Genomic DNA, 23,073 nt, shown 5'->3' on the forward strand with positions numbered 1-23,073 from the left:
TTTTTATAGCCAATATTACGCTACTTTGTAACAGTACCTTCAGTTACATTTATGTATTTAGTGCATTTTTACAAATGATTGTGAATAATGCCAGAATAATCAAATCAAACCAAACCAAAACAATGAAATGACCACCTCATCAAATCACTTTTCACATCATTGCTTCATGATTAAAACAAACACACAACAGAAACTTAACATCCCTTATCCACCATAAGCACATGCACAACCTCCCTACAACCTCAAAAAAAAACAAAAAACCCTCAACTGACCCAGAGGATAGAGGAGTTTGGGTGCCAGTCTCCTCCACAGCGTCTCATCCTCTCTGGACAGCACGTCGTTGGGTTTGTTTTTGTACACCTCTGTGTAGAAAGACATTTTATCCAGAAACGTGTACACCTGAGAACGAGAGAGCAAGAGCTTAGTGTAACAGCCTGAAAGTATGTAAACATTAATACAGTAAAACTTAACAGGAATGTTTCGTTTTTAAAAGATTATTATGATGAACATGCTGGTTAGAAAAATACAGTTGGTAAAACACAGGTTGCTGACCAAGCCAGCCATCACAGGGATTTGTTTAACTCAACCAGCAGCACCTGATTTAATTTAATGAAGGACTGATTAGATAAACTAAGAATTGGATGATGACTCTAAATACTGGACCTCTTTAAGGAGAGCTTGAGAAACGATTAAGATAATAAACTCAAACCAAATGTCTGCTACTCGACCAGAGCCTGATGGGGCTTGATAAAATATCATGCTCCAGGCCAGGCTCGGGCTCGGATCTGTTCTCTTTCGGGAGATTTTTTTTACATTTATTTATGTAGCAGATTTGAAAACTGTGTGCACTGCACACCTTTTCTCTCTTGAGGCCTCTCGGTCTCTGACTACTTTAGTTTACAACTGCATTCAGAACAGCTCTGAAGTAACACTGTGAATAAAGCTGAGCAGTAATCAGTCACGGACACTCCACAGATGATGAGAGGGATTGTGTTGGGCTGGTGGAAAGATGTTCTGCTTGCTTGACAAGCACACCTAAAGCGTGTAAGGGTTCCTGAAAGTAGCTGCAGTAGTGAACGGAGGACCTATTTAACAGTTTATTAGGGGCAGGTGGACGCAGTTATCTGCCAGGCATGGTCGGCAATTCCATAAATTTTACTGATAAAAACTGTTGGCATATTACAGATGTGCAAAATACCAGTTGATTCCAGCCACTGAAGCGCTTATTAACAAAGCAAATTGCTGTACAACTGTATCTGAGATAACTCTTCTCTGTTAGTGCTTCTAAGCTCAAGTTAGCTTCATGTTTGACTGTTGCGTTCCACCTTAAATGGAACCTCCAGATGTAACTGCTGCACCATTTAAGCTGGAACAGAAATTCTGACTAAGATGGTGGTGAATAAGAAGCCAAATTCAGCCTCATACGTCAAAGCAGGTTCGGGTCGGGTCTCAAATTTAGCAGTATAATTTGGGCCTGATCAGGTCAGCTTCAGTCTCCACACAGAACAATCACAATAGATGTATTTGTTTATTTGTATTAATTCAAATGTTAGTAAAGCAGAGATAAATGGCAGACATTGGCACAGTACTGTATGTCTGTAGTAGCTGAATGTGATCCAGTGTGAATAGGCATGTTGTGTGTTTACTGGGTGTGAATGTGTGTATGAAGTATGGAATCATGTAATATAATCACGTGATTGGAAGTGACCATCAAAGTGAGGTATGAGCACAGCGGGTGTGTGTGTACCCTTTTAGCAGTAGATTTGTCAGACAGTAGGGCTGTAAGTAACTGCAACAACGGCCCAGTTTTGTGAGGAAAGACCCCCACCGCAGAGTCCAGGATCATCTCCAGACCCACATTAGGCTTCTGCAGGTCACAAACATACACAGGGTTAGAGATCAAATCAGACAGGACGCTGATGTTTTAGTGTTTATTACATTTGTTTGACACTCACTGACTCCCAGAAGAGCTCGGCTAGACTTGGGGCTGCGAGGACCTCACAGGCAGCGTTGATCAGATGCTGGATACAATGAAACAAAAGATACACAGTTCAGGAAAAAAAGGACAATTAGACAAACGTAGAGAGGAACGGAAAGAAGGAAGAGACTCTAAAACTCCCTTATCACTTAAGCTGTCTGAGTTTTGAACGTCATGTTGGTGAATTTACCACTCAAAGCAATATTTCAGTTTCAGTTCTAATAACACCAGAGAAAAGGAACAGCAAAGTGCAGTTAATAAATCAAACAGGTCTGAACACAATCTGAGTAAAAGGTGCTGTGGAGATGAGTGCAGTACCTGCTGGCTGCCCAAAGTGTCCTCTTCAAAGGAGGTGACCACGAATGAGAGGAGACCATAGATACACATTCGCGCAGTACTGGCAGTGCACTAGAGAGAAAGAAAGGGAGAGAGAGAGAGAGAGAGAGAGAAAGAAGAAAAAGTGTCAAACAAAACCAGAAGAATAGATTTATTGTAGATATTATTCATATTCAAAGTATAAAGTTCAAAATAATCACATAAACTGACGGTTAAAGATGTACAAGAATCATCAAGAATGTTTAATGCCTCTTCAGCTGGGTGCACACTACACTATTTTTTTGCCCAACGTTAACCCCGATATGCCCCTTGTGACAAATTTTCACAATCTGAAGCGATGTCCCAGGACGGGAGCTCAACTGAAAGTGACTGACAGCGCGGATGATCTGTTAGTGTAAGAGGAGAAACGAGAGAATCTTTAGTCATCCGATGTGAAGAGATCTCTGACCAGAGACCCTCCGATATTATCAAACGTTTGATATTTATGACTCAAAACGTTCGCGAGTCCTGTAGTGTGAGACGGTCAGAGATTTACTCAACTAATTATGCCAACAACAGCCAATCACAGAGCTAGAAGAGCGGAGAAAAAGCCGGAGAGATGTGCATGCACACCGCCTGAACAGCGGAGCACAGAGACAAGAGGAGCTGCATGTAAAGCAGGCGAATACGAGCCGTTATCATGTTTATAATGTGTGGATCCAGACGTCACGTCACTCTCTTTACAGTTTCAGCTCAGCTGCCAGTTTGTTTTGAAATATTTCTCCAGCTCTCACTGTGAAATCAGCATTTCTCAACCCAGTTTTAAGCCCCCGTTTGCACTTTTGCTATGCATAAAAGGGCAAACAGGTCCAGTCCAGTAAGTTTTCTTACACAAACTCGTTATGCGCATTATGCTCTCCCTTTTTCCTTGTCGTCCAATGTGAGCAACTTCACGATAAAGAGAAATTCCGTAACAGAATGACGCTGAGTTTGCGATGCTCTCCGTTTTAGAAATCTGTTAAGATTTTAAAAGTCGTGTAATGAACGCCCAGACTTACAGAAACTTATTACACAAAATGCTCATGAACGCGCTGCCTGATGCCTAAGACAGTTTTGGCCTACAAAACATTTTTAAAACACATTCACGGTGGAGAGGCACATGCAGGGTGTTGTGAAGCATGTCACCTAAGAAACTTTACTTTTTCCTATATAGCACCATCTCATCACCACCACTGTGGACAGTTCTAACTTGGTACGTTTCTCTAGAACAGAGCACTTCACATCAAACCACTGAAAGATTACATCTCAATGATTTAACTGAAAAAATTGGCTGGAATTCCCCTTTAAGGTTACTGTATTTTTTTTTTTCTTTTTAAAATTTTACCCAATTATCTCCCCAATTTAGTCGTAGCCAATTCCACCTGCTAGTTAGGAGTCCCCCAATCACATGATGCTATCAACGCTAGGAGGGTGAAGGCTAACACAGGCTTCCTCTGAGACCTGCGAAACCAGCCACCGCATCTTTTCGAACTGCCGCACACGCAACGTCATTGGACAGCTGAACGGGCTCGGAGGAAAGCGCCAACCGCCAGATCTGTTACGTCAGCTAACAGACGCCTGCGCTGACTAGCATCGCGCTGAGTGATGGGGGGGGAGGAGGGGCCATCCCACCCACCCAGAGAGAGCGAGGCCAATTGTGCTCTCTCAGACTCCCGGCTACGGACGGCTGTAGCATCACCAGGGATCGAACTCGTGATCTCCTGATGATAAGGCCAACGCTTAGACGGTTTCGCCACTCGGGAGCCTAAGGTTACTGTTTGATAGCCAGCCCCTCTGAGTCCTCACTAAACCTTTCAGCGTGTGGTGTTCTTACGTTGTTGTCTGTGTTGCCAAGGGCTTGCAGCATGTCTGTGAGGTACTGGAACACTCCCAGCTGGAGCGTCGTTTGGCCGAGCCTTCTGACAACCGGACCAGCTTCCACAGGCTGGAGCGTATGTCTGAGAAGGACCCAGGCCAGCAGAACCGGGCCGTGGTGGGAGATATCACCAAACGTCAGCAACATCTGATCCATCTCCTACACAGAGAGAGAGAAAGAAAGTTGTTAATCAGATGATTGATGTATGAGGAGCTTGGCAATAAGCTGAGGTTTCACTACTAAACTGACTGTCAAAGCAGAGAAGCTACTAAACTAGGTAATGTGTTGCTTCTCCAAGTCTGGAATTGGGCTTATGGACACTGAATGAAAGGAGATCATCAGCTTCTTCCTCTGTACTATGATTAGTTGTTTTTATGATGTTACAATCAGTGGTCGAGTTGTAAACAGATTTCAGGGAGGTGGTGGGTTCAACCCAGAACGCTTCATAGTATATTGGGGTCTCTCTATGTTAGTCCTTTGATTAGCACTTTATTCCTTGTAATAAGACTTTACACAGCAACATTTGGAATATCAGGCATGATGTTAACACATCCAAGCAATGTTAGCAACTAGGGATCGACTGATTAGTATCAGTCCGACGTTCAGCATTTTTCAGATTACTGGAATCAGCATATAAACTTGCTTCCTTGCCAATAAAATCACCTTTTGTGATTTATACTCATATCTGATGCAGCCATGATCAATAAAACACACTTGGCCCAATGTCCCACCTACAGTGTTACTGGATTCCTTGAGATGTGGATGAACACAACCATTTATACTCCTCTCCTACAACAGCATTTACGAACTAGACAATTTGGTGGGAAAACCACAAACCAGGCAAACCTGGTAGTGGGCTGTTGTACCAAACACTTCACGGCAAAATCAATGAAAAGCAAAAGAGCATGACTTTACTTAAGCACCACTTCTGTAAGGGTGCGTGATTTGCCCGGATCAGAACCCTGACATGAACTCCTGTAGTGTGCAAATCTCATATGGATGTAACGAAAATAGCGACTACAAAACTCTTAAGTGACATCATATTAATTAAAAGTGGATGGAAACTTGGTGGGTTGGGGTCGCTTGTTTCACAAGGTGGTTCTTTTGTTGACTGGGGGAACAGCATCTCCTCACACCCCCCCTTCAAATCGGGCCCCAATTATAATGCTTTGAGTGGTGACTAATCATTGGGACAGTCTGTCTCCATTCTCCATATAAATTTATTCTATACACACACATTAATCATTTTCTCTTAATCCCCTGCTAACAGTTTGTTAACATGACAAAATTTTAACACAGAACAAACCTAATAACCAGTATGTGCTCATAGCCACACTTACAGCTCCATGAAGACAGGTCAGACGACTCTGCTCCTGTATTAAGTTTGGCTGGTGTATGACTCGTCAGTATTACCTTGTTGATGTCGGGAGTGTTGCTGAGTTGGTGTTGTTCTGTTCGATCCTCCAGAGCACATTTATGCAAAAAGTCAATATCCATCCCCTCGACTAGAATCAGGCAGCTGAAATACCTGCAGACACACAGGACACAGTCAGCCAACGTGCTTATATATGTGGACATTACATGACAACGGACTAGCCTGTAAGATTTCTTAATTTGGCTGTTGGTTTATCCTGGTTTGTGTTTGTCAGCAGTTTGTCATAATGTTTATTCTTTAACTATGAGCATGTTTGTTCTAATTCTGCTCCTCTAGCGGATGCATTTTTAAGTCTATATGTAGAGTCAATTCATCTGTGTCCTAACCCGATTCGGTCCACCAATGCGTCCATGCTCTTGTCTACGAGGTGCCTGTTGGTTTGCCGCTGCCCGAAGCCCTGCTCCTTAAACAGCCGAGTAAAGGTTGAAAGGTCACTAGGAGGCATCTCGAAGTAGGCGTAGTACAGGAACAAAACCTCCAGGAGCAAAGCCTGCTCCCTCAGACACTGAGTAAACCACCGAGACACCTGCCTCTCCGTCTACAGACAAGAGGAGAGAAGGAGAGAGAGACAACAGAGTTAGATAAAACACCACAAAACCTGTTCTCCTCCAAGCAGATAGGAAAAACAAAGACTGGATTAGTCTCACCATCAGGTTCCCGTGAGTTTCCCATGTTGGAGCCTCCGCGTTGAATAGAGCTTCAAACTGTTGCTGGTAGTTATTCACTAGGTCCTTCTCCAGTTTACTCACACAGGTAGCGTACTCCGCCTGCACAGACAAACATTCAAACAGCCCGTCATCAAAACAAACTGCTTATTATTCGATTTTTAATTGAATGATGCCTTAACAGGAATTATTCAGTAACTACTATGGAACTCATTTTCTTGCCTCTAATCTTGATCTGAGTCATTCAGTATTCAGCATCTGCCAGAGGGCGTTTATGTTAACACCAGCCACAAGTATTTTCAACAAGCTTCTAATGGTATGCTTTGAAAATCCAGACTCAGAGCTTAAAACCTGCTCACGTTCCATGTGAAACCATTTCCACTGTACTTTGACAGAAGACAGCCAGCTAAAACACAGCTGAAACACTGATACTGCCGTTTTCATTTTCCATTTCCCACACTGTGGACATTTAAACTGCTCTGTTAAAAGGCCTATTTCATGGAAAACTCAACTGTACCCACTTTTTAAAAAGTAAACCAATTTGAAGCGTTTACGTGCACTCAATAATCGGATTTGTGCAGTGACCCGATTACTCAAATGGTCACGTAAACAGCACACTCTGATTTCTTAGATCAGAGTAAGGTCCAGAAATCCGATTAAGAAAAGTGAGCAGCGTCGCCGAGAGACGCAACACTTTTGGAGCGACACTGAAACCAAACACATGTTTGACGAAATGAAGGATGTAAATATTTGTCATCTGTTCTACTGGATGTATGTTCATATTGTCAGGTAAAGTGGCGCAATTTAAAAAGAAAAAAAATGAAGTCTGAGTTTTATTTTACGTTTACGGCTGTAAAGCAGAAATCTGATTACTGTCTGACTCAAGTAGACCCCATTATCTGATTACTCAAGTGCATGTAAATGCGTTGATCGGATTACTGACAAAATCTGATTTTCTGCAGTTATCGGATTATTAAGGGCATTTTAATGCACTCGCTGTTACAGTTTCAAGACACTTTCACTTTCCAGCCCATGCAGTTCATTTATGGAAACTAAAGTATAAAAACAGCCGTTTTTGTGATGCAACAAAAAACAATACATTCACATACCACATATCACACCAACTGTGATAAAGACAAGTTTAAAAAAGGTCTTTTAAAATAAATTAGGACTATTTGGTACATAAAACTTCATAATGTCAAACATGGACTACACAGGAAAAACACAAAACAACAAAAAATACATAAGAAATGGGCCTTTTAACGTCAAAAACGTGCCTTACTGCTGCAAATCATGAATGTCACGAGGGCACTTTTATGACTGAGGCATGAACAGAGCACAACAGGGTAAAACCATCTGAAACAATCAGAATTAGATCAGGCCTAATATGGCTGATACCCATTCCATTAAAACATGTTTGGATCTGACTCTGACATCTTTGGAGCTGGTCAGAACATCTCTAGTCGATGTAGGCGTGAAGAAGGCTGTAGTGCCTTAAGTGACAGAGATCCTTACCCTATAGGGATGCCTCTCATCCTGGAAGTAGGTGAGAAGGAGGAGAACACAGCGCAGGAGACACACCCTCTCCTCATAGTAATAATCGGCTATCTGAAAACCAAACACAGACACAGCAAATTGACATTTTCATTCACAACTTACAGCTAATATAAACCACTACACAGATTATCTGTATCTATATATTAATTGCTCAATTTAAAAAAATACATACTGATAAACCTTTAAAGATTACCTTCTGGGTCAATTTTTATTTATTATCACTATTATATATTATTATTAGTAGTAGTAGTAGTAGTAGTAATAGTATACTTCTCTGTATCTATATATTGCATTTCTCAAGAAAGAAAATAAAAAAAAATATACTGATAAACCTTTAAAGATCAACTCCAGGGTCAATCTTTAACTATTAGGCATAATGGCATTCTGCTAGATGATGTATGGATTTTAAAAAACTGTTTAAGGGTCTAAATACTAAAATTCATGCTGTTATTAGTAAATTTGATTGCAATGTCTACATTTGACCATTTACGAGTTGAGCGGATGCCCAGTCCCAGACCAGCTCAGAGTTTTTAAAAAAAAAGCCTGTTACTGCAGATATTTTTATCTATAAAATGCAACCAAATGAAGCTCTGACAACTGAACATCACTGGTTGCTGTTGCAGACTCTCTTTAACTGGTTTACACTTTATATTTTCCACCAATTAACTAAATTCTGATCTCACTAGATGAGGTAAGCCGTTAGCTAACCGGCTCGTTCAATGATGGAAAACAGGCTTCAAATTCAGACTATTCCAGAAGAGTCACAGTAAAACTGCATATAGAATAAATAATATATTGTCACTGTCCAAAGAAAAACATTTTTTTCTACATTTAATTCCCTACTTCATTTGCGCACGGCAGCTGCCCTTCACATTCTGTGAAAATTTCATAATGACAGGACCAACAGTAATGCTCCAAAGTTGCTTGGGAAAAATATCTTTCCATTAACTTACACTGAAAGTAAATGTTTTTGCTTTCTCCTGTAAAGTTACTATTTTGGAGATTTTCGTTTGGACAGCGACGATATATTACCCGTATGCCTGTTACCATCTTTGCATGTCCGTGTTTAAGCTAGAATTGCCATCAAATGTGATTATACTAGCGGAAACTGCCACTATGCTCGCAGCACAATGCAAGACTGCTTATAAAACAAATTACAAGCTTTCTGCATTAAACTTTGCTATATAATTGTAGATTCGTAACAACATGATTTTGCAACTGTGCTTGTTTCACAACGTGAACAAAACTAAAGAGGTCATGAAATGAAACTGTCCACACTTTATTTTACATGCTTTTAGAGCCATGCTATCGCATTAGCTGCTGCAAATTCGCCTGAAATCAGCACGGTGTGATTTGAGCATTTGTCGCTGGAGTGCATCTTTAAGATGCTTGGAAATACCACGGACATGTCAATACACCTACTTTAAACTGAACTGAACTGAGATAGAGAGACAGAGAGAGAACAAAAGGACGAGGTACCGACAAGCAACGCGCATCAGACAGACAGACATACAGACAGACAGACAAACGTGACCTTGAGCAGTAAGGCCTGGCTCTGTCTCTCGTCCTGCAGCACCGTCTTTAGTGTGTTGCGAGTGCCTCTGTAGTCGTCCTGCAGGTAACACTGCAGAATCTGCACGCTCTGCTGTTCATCCAGACCCTGACAAAAACAAAGCCGGGCTTATATTAACCAAGCTGTAACCAGACACACTCAGAATTAAAGCACCATCACTCTACAGACCAACAGTGTCAGTCCCACCGTGTTATTAAGGAGAAATGTGTGTCGCTCTGCTTACCAGCAATTTGCTGATTCTGAGTCCAAAGTCTTTTAGAGGCTGAGCAACGTTTTTATTTGCCTTCAGCTTGTCTGCTGATGAAGAACTGAGCAAAGAAAAAAAAATAAATAAATCACATCAAAACTGACAGTACTTAGAACAAATACTTAATCATACCAGTTCATCTATACAGAAGAATATGACGTTCAACAGCCAAAAACACTGACACTGCCTCGCAGCATCGGAGCACCTACAGTGATCCATACAGCACAGCAGCACCAAACAAACACAACAGAAAAGCAGCAGGTCTGTGCGAAAGCAGCCCTACTGAAAGACCTATATGATGGAAAACAGAATTTTCCTCACCGTTTTTAAATTAGAGCTTGATGTATTATGAAACAGTATGTAAACACTTGGAAACTAAGCTGCAAAAAGCAGTCTGTTTTGAATCCACTGTTTTCACAAAAACCATTACATGTACATATATCCATCTATTCAATACAGCCAATCACAATAGAGAGCATTTACATTTATTAGCCTTATAGGCACAGTAACAGAAACAGCCAAATTAAATGTAAGGGATAAAGAGAGGTTGGAAAACGGTCACGTAAAAATTAATAATGCCTGTTTTCGTGGATAAAACAACACAAATATTATAAGTGAACTTATTATAAATGAAGAAAAATTACAAGAAAAAAATACAAAGTACAAGAAACGAAGAAAAATTCAAGAAAAATAAAAAAAAACTCAAAATGCAAGAAAAATATAGGAAATGTTCTGTCTTAATGAAGTAGTTTAGGATCATGAAGTTATTACACCCTAGGACACATGGCAGGTGTGATAGATTGTGGATGGAACTACAATCTGTAGGAAGTCAGATCTCCAGGACCAGGGTTGGTGACCACTGTACTATACTGATGTGCCAATCATGAAACATAGCTCAGTGTGATTTTGATTTCTTTACAGCCAAATTGGCTAATTGTTTAGCTGAGTTTTATTAGCCTGTGTGGGCTAAATCAACATATGAAACAAAATAGTACGTTTCCAGTACTTTCTATTGGCCGACACCAGAGGTCGGCAACCCAAATGTTAAAAAGAGCCATTTTTGTCCTTTCAACAAAAATCAAACCACCTTGAGAGCCACAACATTTAATGTCCATTTAACCATCTTGGCTGTAAATATGTACCAGTATAGGATAAAAAAAATGTAAGTTATTATGACATAACTTACTTTGCCCTGCTTTAAGCTTACGCTTTGCTATAGCTGCTATTCTCGCATCTCTGGCAGGAAACCTTTCCCGTTAAGTAGAACAGTTTCTTGTAAAATGTCTCTCAATGTTTAACTTTTTGCGAGGCTGAAGTCGCTTCTCATTCGCCAGCTTCTTGTTCGAATTTTCCCGTTCCACCTTAAATGGTGCCAGGGCCACCAGATTGTAACTGGGAACAGGAAAAATTGATTAAGAATCTGGCGAATGAGAATCTGACTTCATCTTAGCGACTTTTTAGTTTTTGAGTTTCTCATTGCAGATTAAACGTATCAGGAAACCAGCTGGAGTGATTATAAATGCAAATCAGTCCATTCATCTCCAAATTATCGAAGTTCATCTTAAATCTCTCTCTGCCTTTTCATAAGATACTAGCTAGGCTAGTTGTCTGCGCTGCTATAGTGATCAGCAGTCTGCATGCCAACCTTCAGGATTAAGGGTCGGTGAATTAGTAGTAATGCTACATTAACTCCAGCGTTTAAGACGATTTAGTGTTAAACTGTGTTGAACGACCAGCAGAGCTTTATTTTACTGTAAAGGAGGATTATTTTATTTTTACCTACAAATCTAATTCAGCTGTGGAGCCGCAACAGGGCAGTAAAAGAACCACATGTTGCCGTCTCGCTGGCCAACACTCAACATGAACACGATCATTTGCTCTTTAGTAGGCTAAACTGGCATTTTAAGTTCTTAAACAAAAAAAAGTGTTGCCTGTTTAAATAATAGGCATCTAATAAAATGCTTCATCAAAAGTAAGACACATCTGACGGTTTAGCACGAGTCATGCACAACTGCGATATGACATTTTGGTACCAGTGAAGCACAGCGCAAGTGCACTTACCCAGCTCAAGTCATGAAATCGCAACCAAAATCAAAATTACACACGGGCCGATTTCCGATCGCATAGCTGGAGTAAAAATCTGACAGTTTTGATCTTGGCTGATTTAGTGTGCTGTGTTTGCTTACCTAGGTGGTTTGTAGTAGGAAAGGCCCTGCAGCAGCCGCTCTCCATTTCGATCTAATTCTGCTTCTATCTGGGCCTTTTACATTTCACAGCAGAGAAAAATGAGACTGAAGTTTACTAACAACATACCCAACAGTTATGACTGTCAAAGACTGAACTGAATAAGTACTAACAATGTTGAGCAACAGTTAAGGGAATCATGCAGAATATAAAGTACAACATTAGTTTATGTTGGCAAAAGTAAATAGATACCGGCTCCCGCAAGGCGGATCTCCCAAGTAAGATGGTCCATAACTCCTGACTGCTCCTACAATGCCAAACAGAAAGGATTAATGTCCAGCAGGACATACAGTGGCACCAAAAAGTACTTGGACATTTGTGCCACACTTAAAAACGCATTAGGAAACAAAATGTCAAACCAAGTGGCATTCATTATACACAGACCATTATCATTTGAAAAGGTGGCCGTTTCAGATCATCTGAGCAGTTTCTTTGCAGACCTTTGCAGGTTAGCATCCAAAATGTATTTGTACAGTTCTGAGTTAATGATCCCATCAAATAAACACAAGATCAGTGACATCACTGTAAGAAAAACAGCCCTAGACTTAGTGCAGTCTGGTCAGAATTCTCCTCCAAGCTTTCTCCATATTGTCTACCATCAGTTTTATGATGAGCTAAAAGTATTTTTCTCTAAAACTAATATCATTATAAAGCCTTTGACAGAAAGTCATCTAAATAATTAATTAAAACCTACTGATGGTTACATGGTTAAAGCATCCATATACTTTTTGGGGCCACTCCAAGTTCAAAAGTGAAATAATTTTCAAATTATCGTTTTGAAAAACGAGTCACTGAATTGACGGTCCAGGAAACGTTTCAGTTTGCAGCAGCACTTTCTGCTGACAGCTCGTTACACCGACTCAGTTCTATGTAGCTACACAAGTCTGGAAAATTGTGCTTTCTAGTAGTTCAAGTAATAACACTTATTTCTAGTTGGGTATATTAGCACAAAATGCCTCAGCAAGAAACATAACTGGTGCTTACGGAAGTCCATTCCCACCATAAAAAAAACAAAAAAAACAATACCTAATTATTATTTTTTCATTATAAAGTGAACGGCTATGCCATTATTTTGAGATACTTTATTCTGAGACACTAGTCATGTATATTTAGATAGTATTCTGAGTATTCTGAGATGCTAAGTCATTATTTTGAGATACTTGCTAATTACTTTGAGTTGTTTTCTCATTACATAAAAAAACCTCATTATTTAAAAAAAATTATCATTTTGAAAAACACTATCTAGAGAAACTTCTTACTATTTCGGGATGCACTTTCATTATTTTGAGAAATGGTTTCTTTATTTTGAGCAACATACTCACTATTGAAAAAATAATTTTGAGAAACTTGTTATTTTGAGATGCTTTATGCTTTTGAGATGAAAACATTTTTAAACATAACATTTCTGAAGCTTCTGAAAATAATGAGAAAGTATATCAAAATAACAACTTGGCATCTTACAGGTATCTTAATGAGATCTCAAAATAACAAGATAGCCTCACAATAATGCCTTAGTAACTAAAAACACTGAGATAACGCCTCAAAATAATGATTTAGTATCTCAAAATTATGACATAATCTCAAAATATTGACTTTGTATCTCAAAATAATAAGATAATATCTCAAAATATTGACTTAGTATCTCAGACATTATTTTTGTAACTCAAAATAACAAAAAAATTCTCAGAATAATGACTCCGTATCTTAAAACAAAGAGATAATCTCGAAACACTGACTTTGTATCTCAAAAAACGAGATAACCTCAAAATAATGATTTAGAATCTTACAATGATTAAACAATATTTCGAAATATTTACTTAGTATTTAAAAAACATGGTATTTCAAAATAATAACATAATATCTCGTAAAAGTTTCGTAAGATAATGGCATAGCAACTCACTTAAGAATGAAAAACATATTAGGTGCTAAATGGTGTTTTTATTAAGTATTTTAAAGCACTTTCTGACTAAAATTCCTGAGTAACTGTGTCTAAACACACAGTGACACTTACTTAATATGTACAGTAAATTCTATTAAAAATAAAAATAAATAAAAGTGAGAAAACTGGAGAGACAAGGTTCCGCCAGTAACGATTTGTCCCTTATACTGACCGAAACCTGGGAAAATGAAGTTAGGTTAGTGAAGTTATCAGCGCAGCTGGCCGGTTCGACAAAACTCAGGAAGACAAATCAGCCGGCAGGTTTGGACAACAGAGTGACAGATAGCTGAATTAGCCTGGCTATGTCGTTTAAGACTCGCGTCACCCCGAGAAGTGTTTTTTATTAATTCTCTGACAGAAACAAACAGCATTTCGGCGCTCAAACTTCACTGTTAGCATGTTGCTAACTTACTGAAACGCGGTTCCATAGCAACACGCTCTCAGCACGGTCTTAAAACCCTACAAAAACAGGACCAGAACACACGAACACCGACTTTACAGGCATTGTAGAGTCGCTATTAACGCACTACAGACATAAATAACCCGAATAAAGCAGCTCAGATGCCACTTTCATTATTTTTTCAACACAAAAGTTGACGTTTCTTTCATTTACCTCGCACACATCTCCGACTCCGCCATCTTCGCCGCCGCCGTGTGACCAATAGCAGCGCAGCGCAGCGTCACGTGATGTTATCGAGCCAATTTTGAACATTTTTTTTAGTAAAAACAATTCAAAACACGTTTGCCGTTATGTACAATACAGTATGTGTTTAGCCATTTGAAAATATATTACATTTGTTTTAATAAATAAAAATGAATCCTTTTTCGTTCATCCCACCAGAGCCGGTTTAAGGGGAGCTTGGCCGCTTCCTGTGTCTCCCGTTGTTTCAAAAACATGACAGCGAAGCGCCAGAGGGCGCCCGCGAGCGAGTCCTCAATCAATGGGAGTGAATGGAGCTCAACGGCTAAAAGCGAAAGTTAAAATAGTTTCTAATCACTGCTGCAGAAACTTCGTTTAATTTAGGAAAGTAGAAGAATTCATTTCACTACAAAAGCAAAGACAACTTACCTGTATGTTTCCCTTTTCTACAGCAAACGAGTTTGGGGCAGTAGGACGCTAGCGTCACTGCTACTGAGTGCTGATTGGTTAGCATCACTGCTACTGAGTGCTGATTGGTTAGCATCACTGCTACTGAGTGCTGATCGGTTAGCATTACTGCTACTGAGTGCTGATTGGTTAGCATCACTGCTACTGAGTGCTGATCAGTTAGCATTACTGCTACTGAGTGCTGACTGGTTAGCATTACTGCTACTGAGTGTTGATTGGTTAGCCTTAAAGCTACTGGGCACTGAATGATCAGCATTACTGCTACTGAGTGTTGATTGGTTAGCCTTAAAGCTACTGGGTGCTCAATGATCAGCATAACTGCTACTGAGTGCTGATTGGTTAGCATTACTGAGTACTGATTAGCATAACTGCTATTGAGTGCTGATTGGTTAGCATTACTGAGTGCTGATTAGCATAACTGCTATTGAGTGCTGATTGGTTAGCATCACTGCTACTGAGTGCTGAATGGTTAACATTACTTCTACTGAGTGCTGAATGATCAGCATTACAGCTACTGACTGCTGATTGGTTAGCCTTAAAGCTACTGGATGCTCAATGATCAGCATAACTGCTACTGAGTGCTGATTGGTTAGCATTACTGAGTACTGATTAGCATAACTGCTATTGAGTGCTGATTGGTTAGCATTACTGAGTGCTGATTAGCATAACTGCTACTGAGTGCTGAATGGTTAACATTACTTCTACTGGGCGCTGAATGATCAGCATTACTGCTGCTGAGTGCTGACTGGTTTGCATTTCTGCTACTTAGTGCTGATTGGTTAGCATTACTGGGTACTGATTAGCATTACTGCTACTGAGTGCTAATTGGTTAGCATCACTGCTACTGAGTGCTGAATGGTTAACATTACTGCTACTGAGTGCTGACAGGTTTGCATTTCTGCTACTTAGTGCTGATTGATTAGCATTACTTCTACTGAGTGCTGATTGGTTTGCATTTCTGCTACTGAGTGCTGAATGGTTAGCATTACTGGGTACTGATTAGCATTACTGCTACTGAGTGCTGATTGGTTAGCATTACTGCTACTGAGTGCTGATTGGTTAGCATTACTTCTACTGAGTGCTGATTGGCTGGAAAGTGGAGCAGCTCATTGGTTGAGTGATGCTATTTGCAATATTTAAACATTTACAAACTATGATTTTTGTGATAAGTTCCATATTAAGCTCTTCATTTCGGACTCACTCGGGAGCGCCCTCTAGCGTTGGACAAGCCTGAAAGACATTACTGAGTGGCACTTCTCCTCTTTACACACTCTCTACGTCCCACGTGACCCAGCTGTCAAATATGGCCGCCCCCCACCCGTGTCAGAAACACGACGGCGATCAAATATCACAAAAGATCACCATCGCGGATCATTAGGAGCGGATAGTCTCTCTCCGAGTCACTGGTAAGACGAACCATCTTCCATTCAATACCTGCATGATCTGTATCAGCTTCATTCTTGGCCTTTATTCGCTGGTTTTGCTGCTATATGCAATAATCAGCTCATCGCTGCTTCAGCAAAGACTGATCACCTCCCGATCACTGATCAGACTCATCGATTAGGCCCTTATATCCCAACCAAACATGCGTGGCACATTGACATCAGGCGTTTAGTTAACGTAGCAGGTTTACTGAACGTGGAAGCTGGTATTTATAGCTACAACCTTATAATGTTAAGGGGGAACTCCACCGATTTTTCAAAATTTCTTCATAATTCAGTGGTGGAGATGTATACAGAGTCATTCAGAGTGGTCTGATGTGAAATGTAGTCATTCAGAGTGGTTTGATGTGAAATGCTTCATTGTAGAGAAACTTATTGGCTCAGATTCCTTTACAGTGGTGGTGATAGGAACCGGGGTCACCATCACTACAACACAAAAATAGACATTTTATTTACTGTCCAAAACCACCAGTGAACCTATTGAGTTTTAATATGGAATGCTGATGATGGTAAAATAGTCATAAATCTGAAAACAACAAGTTTTCTTTGGGGACTATTTTGCCTAACAACAGCCTGCATGCACCTCTCCACCACAAATGTATTAAATGCACTGTTTAAAATACGTTTTATACCAAATGTTTATTACAAAACTGTTGTAAATTAATGTCCCAGACATCAGGCAGTGAATTCATAACCATTTCATGTAATAACGTTCTGTGAGGGAGCTTTTAGAGGTGGACGTCTGGTTCCTATCACCACCACTGAGAACAATTCTGACTAGAACTGAACTCTAGAACTGAGCATTTCACACCAAACCACTCTGAATGTATGTTTTCTGACTAGATACTGTTTTGTTATAGATTTAATGTAAGTTTTTGGCCTAAAACGCATTTTTGAAATACATTTTTTTGCATGCAGGGTGTTGTGAGGCAAAATAGTCTCCAAAGAGAACATGTTTACACTAGTTACCACTATTTTTCCATTATCAACGTTACATATTAAAGCTCATAATATTTGTAGTGGACCTCTGGTTCCTATCACCACCATTGTAAAGAAAATCTGAGTCTAGTTTGAGTCTAGTCACTGTAGTTTCTCTACAGTGATCCATTTCACGTCAAACCACTTTGAAGGACTTCTACATCTCACCGTCTGAATTGTGCAGAAATTTTGAAAAATGGGTGGAATTCCCCTTTAAGATCCCAAGCCCTTTGTTGACTGTTACTCTATACCAATGTATTATGAATTACAGTGTAATGCTATAGCGCAGTATTCTCTGTGCCTGGACTTGGAGAACACCGTACTGTACCAGATGGCTTTTTCCATACACTTGTGCACATGATTCTGCTAATGCTCTACTCAGAGAACCCAAACTGTGGTGTGGGGTGGCCTTCATAAGGCTCAGCCTTCATATTTGTGCCTTTCCTTGGCCTGATTAAAGCTTTCTAACATTACAGGACTAATGTTTTATCTGTACATGGCCTGAGCTCAGTGGGCCAGAGTTCAGAGTTGAGTCACTGGAGTTTAGCAACTGCCTGACAATTACAACACCTTCCTGTTGAGTCCCTCCACATGTTTGTTTGATGATGTAAACTCTCGGAGGGCCAGTTTCCAAACACAGATTAGGCCTTAATTACAGTGCCTATTAAATCTGTTATAGCAGGGAACTATATGTACAAACCCCGTTCCAAAAAAGTTGGGACAGTGTATGAAATGCAAATGAGAAACTTACTTTAACCTGTATTTGAACATAAACACCACAAAGAAAAATACATGATATGTAATGTTTTAGCTGAACAACTTCACTGTGTTTTTGTAAACATACATTTTGCTGCTGTTGGAACAAAACCTTGTATCTCCAAAATGGTAACTTTACAGGAGAAGGAAAAAACATACATTACTTTCAATGTAAGTCAATGGAACCAGACTTTTTTCCAAGTAATTTTGGGCCGTTTATTTTGGTCCTTCCTTCATGAAATTTACACACAATGTAAAGGCCAACATGCATTTTCAAATTATGTCAAAAACTGAAAATCGACAAAAATGGAGATACAAGGTCTTGTTTCCGACAACAGCGATTTACTCAAAATGCATGCTTGCAACACATTCCCAAAAACTTAAAACAGGGGCAGTTTAAGACGTCAAAAAAAAAATCGTCAGTCATGCTTGGGTATAAAAATAGCATCTAGAAAAGTCCGAGTCCTTTATAAGCACACATGGTTGAGGCTCCAACAGTTCAAATATAACATTCCTCAGCAAACGAATGCGAGGGTTTTATGTATTTCATCCTCTGCAGTGCATAATATCGTCAAAAGATTCAGGGAATTTTGAGAAATCTTTGTGCATAAAGGAAAAGGCTGAAAACCACAACTGAATGGCCATGACCTTTGACCCCACCAGCACTGCATTAAAAACTGGCACGTTTCTGTAATGGACATCACCACATGGGCTCAGGAATACATTGCAATAAACTTTGTCCTTCACTGCAACCACAAATGCAAGATAAGACCGTGCTGTCCACGGTGGATGTCATTTGTCATCAGGCAGTGGTCAGTTCTAACCATAGGTCTGTTCTGATGTGTCTCTTTCAGGTCCTGGATGCTAATAGAAGGTGGAGAGAAACATGCTGATGATGCTGAACTATAAACGAGCAAGACTTTGACAGATCCGAAAGCTGGAAAGTGTCCAACAAAGTCCTGTTTCTAGGAAACTTCTCTGCCAGGCTGTTCTAACTCCCATCCCACAGTCATGCAGACGGACCCCGTGCTGGTGGAGTCCTTGGTGGTCTTCTCCATCGTGCTATGTGTGCACATGGCCGTGTGGAACCAACTCTCGTGGTGCTGCATTGCTCTGGCCGTCCAGGCCTTCTACGTCCAGCTCAAATGGGACCGCCTCCTGCGTACCGGTGCCGCCGTCTTCCAGTTCCGCCCCTCGGCCAACAGTGGCGTGCTGCCCGCCAGCATGGTCCTCCCCTTGCTGGGGCTGGCACTGAGGGGCCGCTGCGTGGCTGTTGGCAATGTGTACTTTGAGCGCTTTGCCATGGTGATCACCGTGACGGGGATGATGCTGGCGCTGTTTCTGTCGCTCATTGCATTGGGCATCACCCGGCCGGTGCCTACCAACACTTGCGTGATTGCGGGGATTGCGGGCAGCGCTATCCTCTATACGGTTAAGCAGATGCTGACCGTCTCAGAGGTGATCGAGGTGCTGGAGGTGCTGCTGATCTTCGTCTACCTCAGCCTCATCCTCCTCTACCTCCTGCCACGCTGCTTCACGCCTGGGGAGGCCTTGCTGGTCCTGGGTGGAGTGAGCTTCATCATCAACCAGCTGATCAAACGTTCGCTAGCCAGCGCGGCCAACGCTAACGCCGACCCACTGCATTTCTTCCTCCCTGTTGCTGTAGTGGGCTGCGTGCTGCTGGGCATCTTCTTCGCCGTCCTCTTCCTCTTCATGGAATCCGAGACGTGGGCGGCCTCCGTCTTTTTCCACCTGATGACAGCCGTGCTAGGCCTGGGCCTGCTGGTGCCGTGGCTGTCCCTGCTGACCCAGCACCACCCTGTCGCCTGGATATTCCACTTCATCACCCTTAGCGACACCCGCCTCTGGTTGCTGGCATACTGGAGCTTCCTTGCGTTGGTGGCTGTCGCCGTGGTGCTGCGCCAGAACGGCCGACGGTCCGGGAGCAGCAAGAAGCAGCAGGCGTCCACGGCCGTGAGGAAGTACTTCCACCTGCTGGTGGTGCTGACCTTTGTTCCTGGGCTGGTCTTGGATCGGCCTCTGCTGCACCTGGCTGCCGTGGTTTGCCTCGCTGCCTTCCTCTTCCTGGAACTGGTGCGCTTCTTCCGTATCCGGCCACTAGGAGCGCCAATGCGCCGGTTGCTCACACTTTTCCTGGATGAAAGGGACTCTGGGCCCCTAATTCTCACCCATATCTACCTGCTGCTGGGCGTCTCCCTGCCTGTGTGGCTCTCTCCGGGACCCTGCACCCCCAAAGGTGGGCTGGGGGGTGCTGGGGGGCTGGTGCCCTACGCCGGCGTGCTGGCTGTGGGCGTCGGTGACACGGTGGCGTCCGTTTTCGGAAGCACGGTGGGCGAGATCCGTTGGCCGGGGACCAAGAAAACCTTTGAGGGCACTGCGACATCTGTGTTTGCGCAGGTCATCGCCGTGGTGATTTTCCTGATCGCCGACGGCAGCATAAACCTAAACGCCAGTTACTCCTGGGTGGTGGGTTCCATCGCCATGGTAGCCATGCTGGAGGCTTACACGTCGCAGATTGACAACCTGCTGTTGCCGCTGTACCTATACGTACTGTTGCTGTTATGAGCATGCACATAACACTATTTAAACACATGGTTAAAAACTTAGGAACATTCTACGTAAACATTCGTACACACAAAAAACACTATACAAACGCAGTATGTATACATGTTCTGCACACAGCTTTGTATGTGAAATATTCCTGGAAATCTTGACCAGCTGTAGATGATAGATAAGTTTGTTTATTTATGATGCTGAACAGTGAATATCCCCTTAGTTTAGTCCACTTCAGCTCAATTGCTGGATAGTAAACTGCAGTAAATTGGCCTCTAGTATGAACTTAGTTATTTATAAAAATGCACTGAGTAAAGAATTTCGGCGCCTCTGTAGCAGGTACAGTTTCGAGCATGCAATAAATATAAAATCGTTGTCCTTAAAGAAACTGTACATACAGTGTTGCAGTTCAGGAATGTCTATGTGCCTGTGTTGGTTTACATTTTTGGGTCATTCATGAACTTCAGTGAAAAACATCAGCTATAAATGGACAGGATAAGGGTCACCAGTGTTTCTTGAAAATGTTTATCTATTCAGAGAGTCTATATGAGGACTCTCTATGTATGGCAAAAGGTTGAGAAAGTACAAATGTACCTGCCGGAAATTATATTACATAGGACATCTCACACACTGCCCCTCATTGACATTACACTCAAATACCTGCCAGCATATATACATATATATATATATATATATATATATATATATTTCTACAATTACAGACTATAGTCCATCTGTTTCTCTGCATACTTTGTTAGCCCCCTTTTACCCTGCTCTTCAGTGGTCAGGACCCCCATGGACCCTCACAGAGCAGGTACTATTTGGGTGGTGGATCATTCTCAGCACTGCAGTGACACTGACATGGTGGTGGTGTGTTATTGTGTGTTGTGCTGGTACGAGTGGATCAGACACAGCAGTGCTGCTGGAGTTTTTAAACACTGTGTCCAATCACTGTCCACTCTGTTAGACACTCCTACCTTGTCAGTCCACCTTGTAGATGTAAAGTCAGAGACGATAGCTCATCTGCTGCTGCACAGTTTGTGTTGGTCATCCTCTAATCCTTCATCAGTGGTCACAGGACGCTGCCCACAGGACGCTGTTGGCGGGATATTTTTGGTTGGTGGACTATTCTCAGTCCAGCAGTGACACTGAGGTGTTTAAAAACTCCAGCAGCACTGCTGTGTCTGATCCACTCAGACCAGCACAACACACACTAACACACCACCACCACATCAGTGTTACTGCAGTGCTGAGAATGATCCACCACCCAAATAGTACCTGCTCTGTGAGGGTCCATGGGGGGTCCTGACCACTGAAGAACAGGGTAAAAGGGGGCTAACAAAGTGTGCAGAGAAACAGATGGACTACAGTCTGTAATTGTAGAACTACAAAGTGCACCTATATAGTAAGTGGAGCTGATAAAATGGACAATGAGCATAGAAACAAGGAGGTGGTCATAATGTTATGCCTGATCAGTGTATATATTTAATGTACACACACACATTATTAACAACCACCTGGAATAACACAGCAGCACCTTAGCAAGCACCTGGAAGATTATCTAATTTATTACAAAGCAGGAAATGAAGAAGCTTAATGGGGAAAGTGCTTGTTGGCAAAATTCAGAAAGACTGGTTTCATCAAGTCAGATGTAATTTAAAAGCCGTTTTGCCTTTGAACCATCCTGGTTGAAAGAGAGTCTCCAAAGAAGAATTATTTAAAATTGGTCCATAATTCAGTCGTTGAGGTGTAAACAGGGTCATTCAGAGAGGTTTGGTGTGAAATGGTTGATTGTAGAGACTCAGATTTCTTTACAGTGGTGGTGACAAAAACCAGGGGTCACCATGACTACAACACAAATATAGACATTTAATTTACTATCCAAAACCACCACTGATCATGCACATTACATTTGGGGGAAAAAATCTTTTTTGCCTCACAACACCATGCATGTATCCTCCACAATGAATGGATAAAAACATCTTAACTATGTAAGTATGTAGACATTTTATAAAATTGGTGGAATTCCCCTTTACACATATTCAGATTTGTTTGCTCCAGAGAGCATTTCAACATATGAATGATGGCCCTTTAAGAATCATCACATACATAGATACAAAACCATTCTCACAAGCATGTAAGCAAAAACGTATTTTGTATTATCCAGCAAAGCTATAACTGTTCCTCTGTTTCCGTCTGGGAGCAGACGAATGCCTTTGAAGAACATGACTTTGTTTTTAATTTGAAATCCTGGATGTTGTAATCTTATTATGATGATGTAATATGTGTCTATAATGCAAAACTAAAGACTGAATATGGAACTTTTTGCCTTGTATTTTGTATCTTG

At 41.3% G+C, this 23,073-nt stretch overlaps 2 protein-coding genes across 3 annotated transcripts in view; one reads left to right on the top strand and one right to left on the bottom strand.

Annotated features, from left to right (window-relative positions):
- nup188 (nucleoporin 188) overlaps window positions 1-14,728 on the bottom strand; it is a 36,262-nt gene extending 21,534 nt beyond the window's left edge. For both annotated transcript variants that reach the window (XM_036588336.1, XM_036588335.1), the window contains exons 1-14: window positions 14,482-14,728; window positions 12,122-12,176; window positions 11,872-11,945; window positions 9,662-9,746; window positions 9,400-9,525; window positions 7,824-7,916; window positions 6,291-6,410; window positions 5,970-6,181; window positions 5,622-5,736; window positions 4,167-4,367; window positions 2,297-2,386; window positions 1,956-2,021; window positions 1,748-1,867; window positions 273-399 (exon numbers count right to left, since the gene is read on the bottom strand). In XM_036588336.1, coding sequence (XP_036444229.1) covers window positions 273-399; window positions 1,748-1,867; window positions 1,956-2,021; window positions 2,297-2,386; window positions 4,167-4,367; window positions 5,622-5,736; window positions 5,970-6,181; window positions 6,291-6,410; window positions 7,824-7,916; window positions 9,400-9,525; window positions 9,662-9,746; window positions 11,872-11,945; window positions 12,122-12,176; window positions 14,482-14,507 — 1,510 coding nt within the window. In that variant the 5' untranslated portion in view covers window positions 14,508-14,728. The remainder of the gene's footprint in view (window positions 1-272; window positions 400-1,747; window positions 1,868-1,955; window positions 2,022-2,296; window positions 2,387-4,166; window positions 4,368-5,621; window positions 5,737-5,969; window positions 6,182-6,290; window positions 6,411-7,823; window positions 7,917-9,399; window positions 9,526-9,661; window positions 9,747-11,871; window positions 11,946-12,121; window positions 12,177-14,481) is intronic.
- Window positions 14,729-16,273: 1,545 nt separating this feature from the next.
- dolk (dolichol kinase) lies at window positions 16,274-21,476 on the top strand. Its single transcript, XM_036588208.1, has 2 exons — window positions 16,274-16,382; window positions 19,007-21,476. Exon 2 carries the CDS (start codon window positions 19,164-19,166, stop codon window positions 20,736-20,738), a length of 1,575 nt encoding a protein of 524 aa, XP_036444101.1. The 5' UTR covers window positions 16,274-16,382; window positions 19,007-19,163; the 3' UTR covers window positions 20,739-21,476.
- Window positions 21,477-23,073: the final 1,597 nt, after the last annotated feature.

This window comes from Colossoma macropomum, unplaced genomic scaffold (genome assembly GCF_904425465.1).
Source record: "Colossoma macropomum unplaced genomic scaffold, Colossoma_macropomum, whole genome shotgun sequence".
NCBI lineage: Eukaryota > Metazoa > Chordata > Actinopteri > Characiformes > Serrasalmidae > Colossoma > Colossoma macropomum.

Coding starts and splice junctions, on each gene's coding strand:
- dolk (XM_036588208.1), top strand. CDS start 19,164: ATGCAGACGGACCCCGTGCTGGTGGAGTCCTTGGTGGTCTTCTCCATC.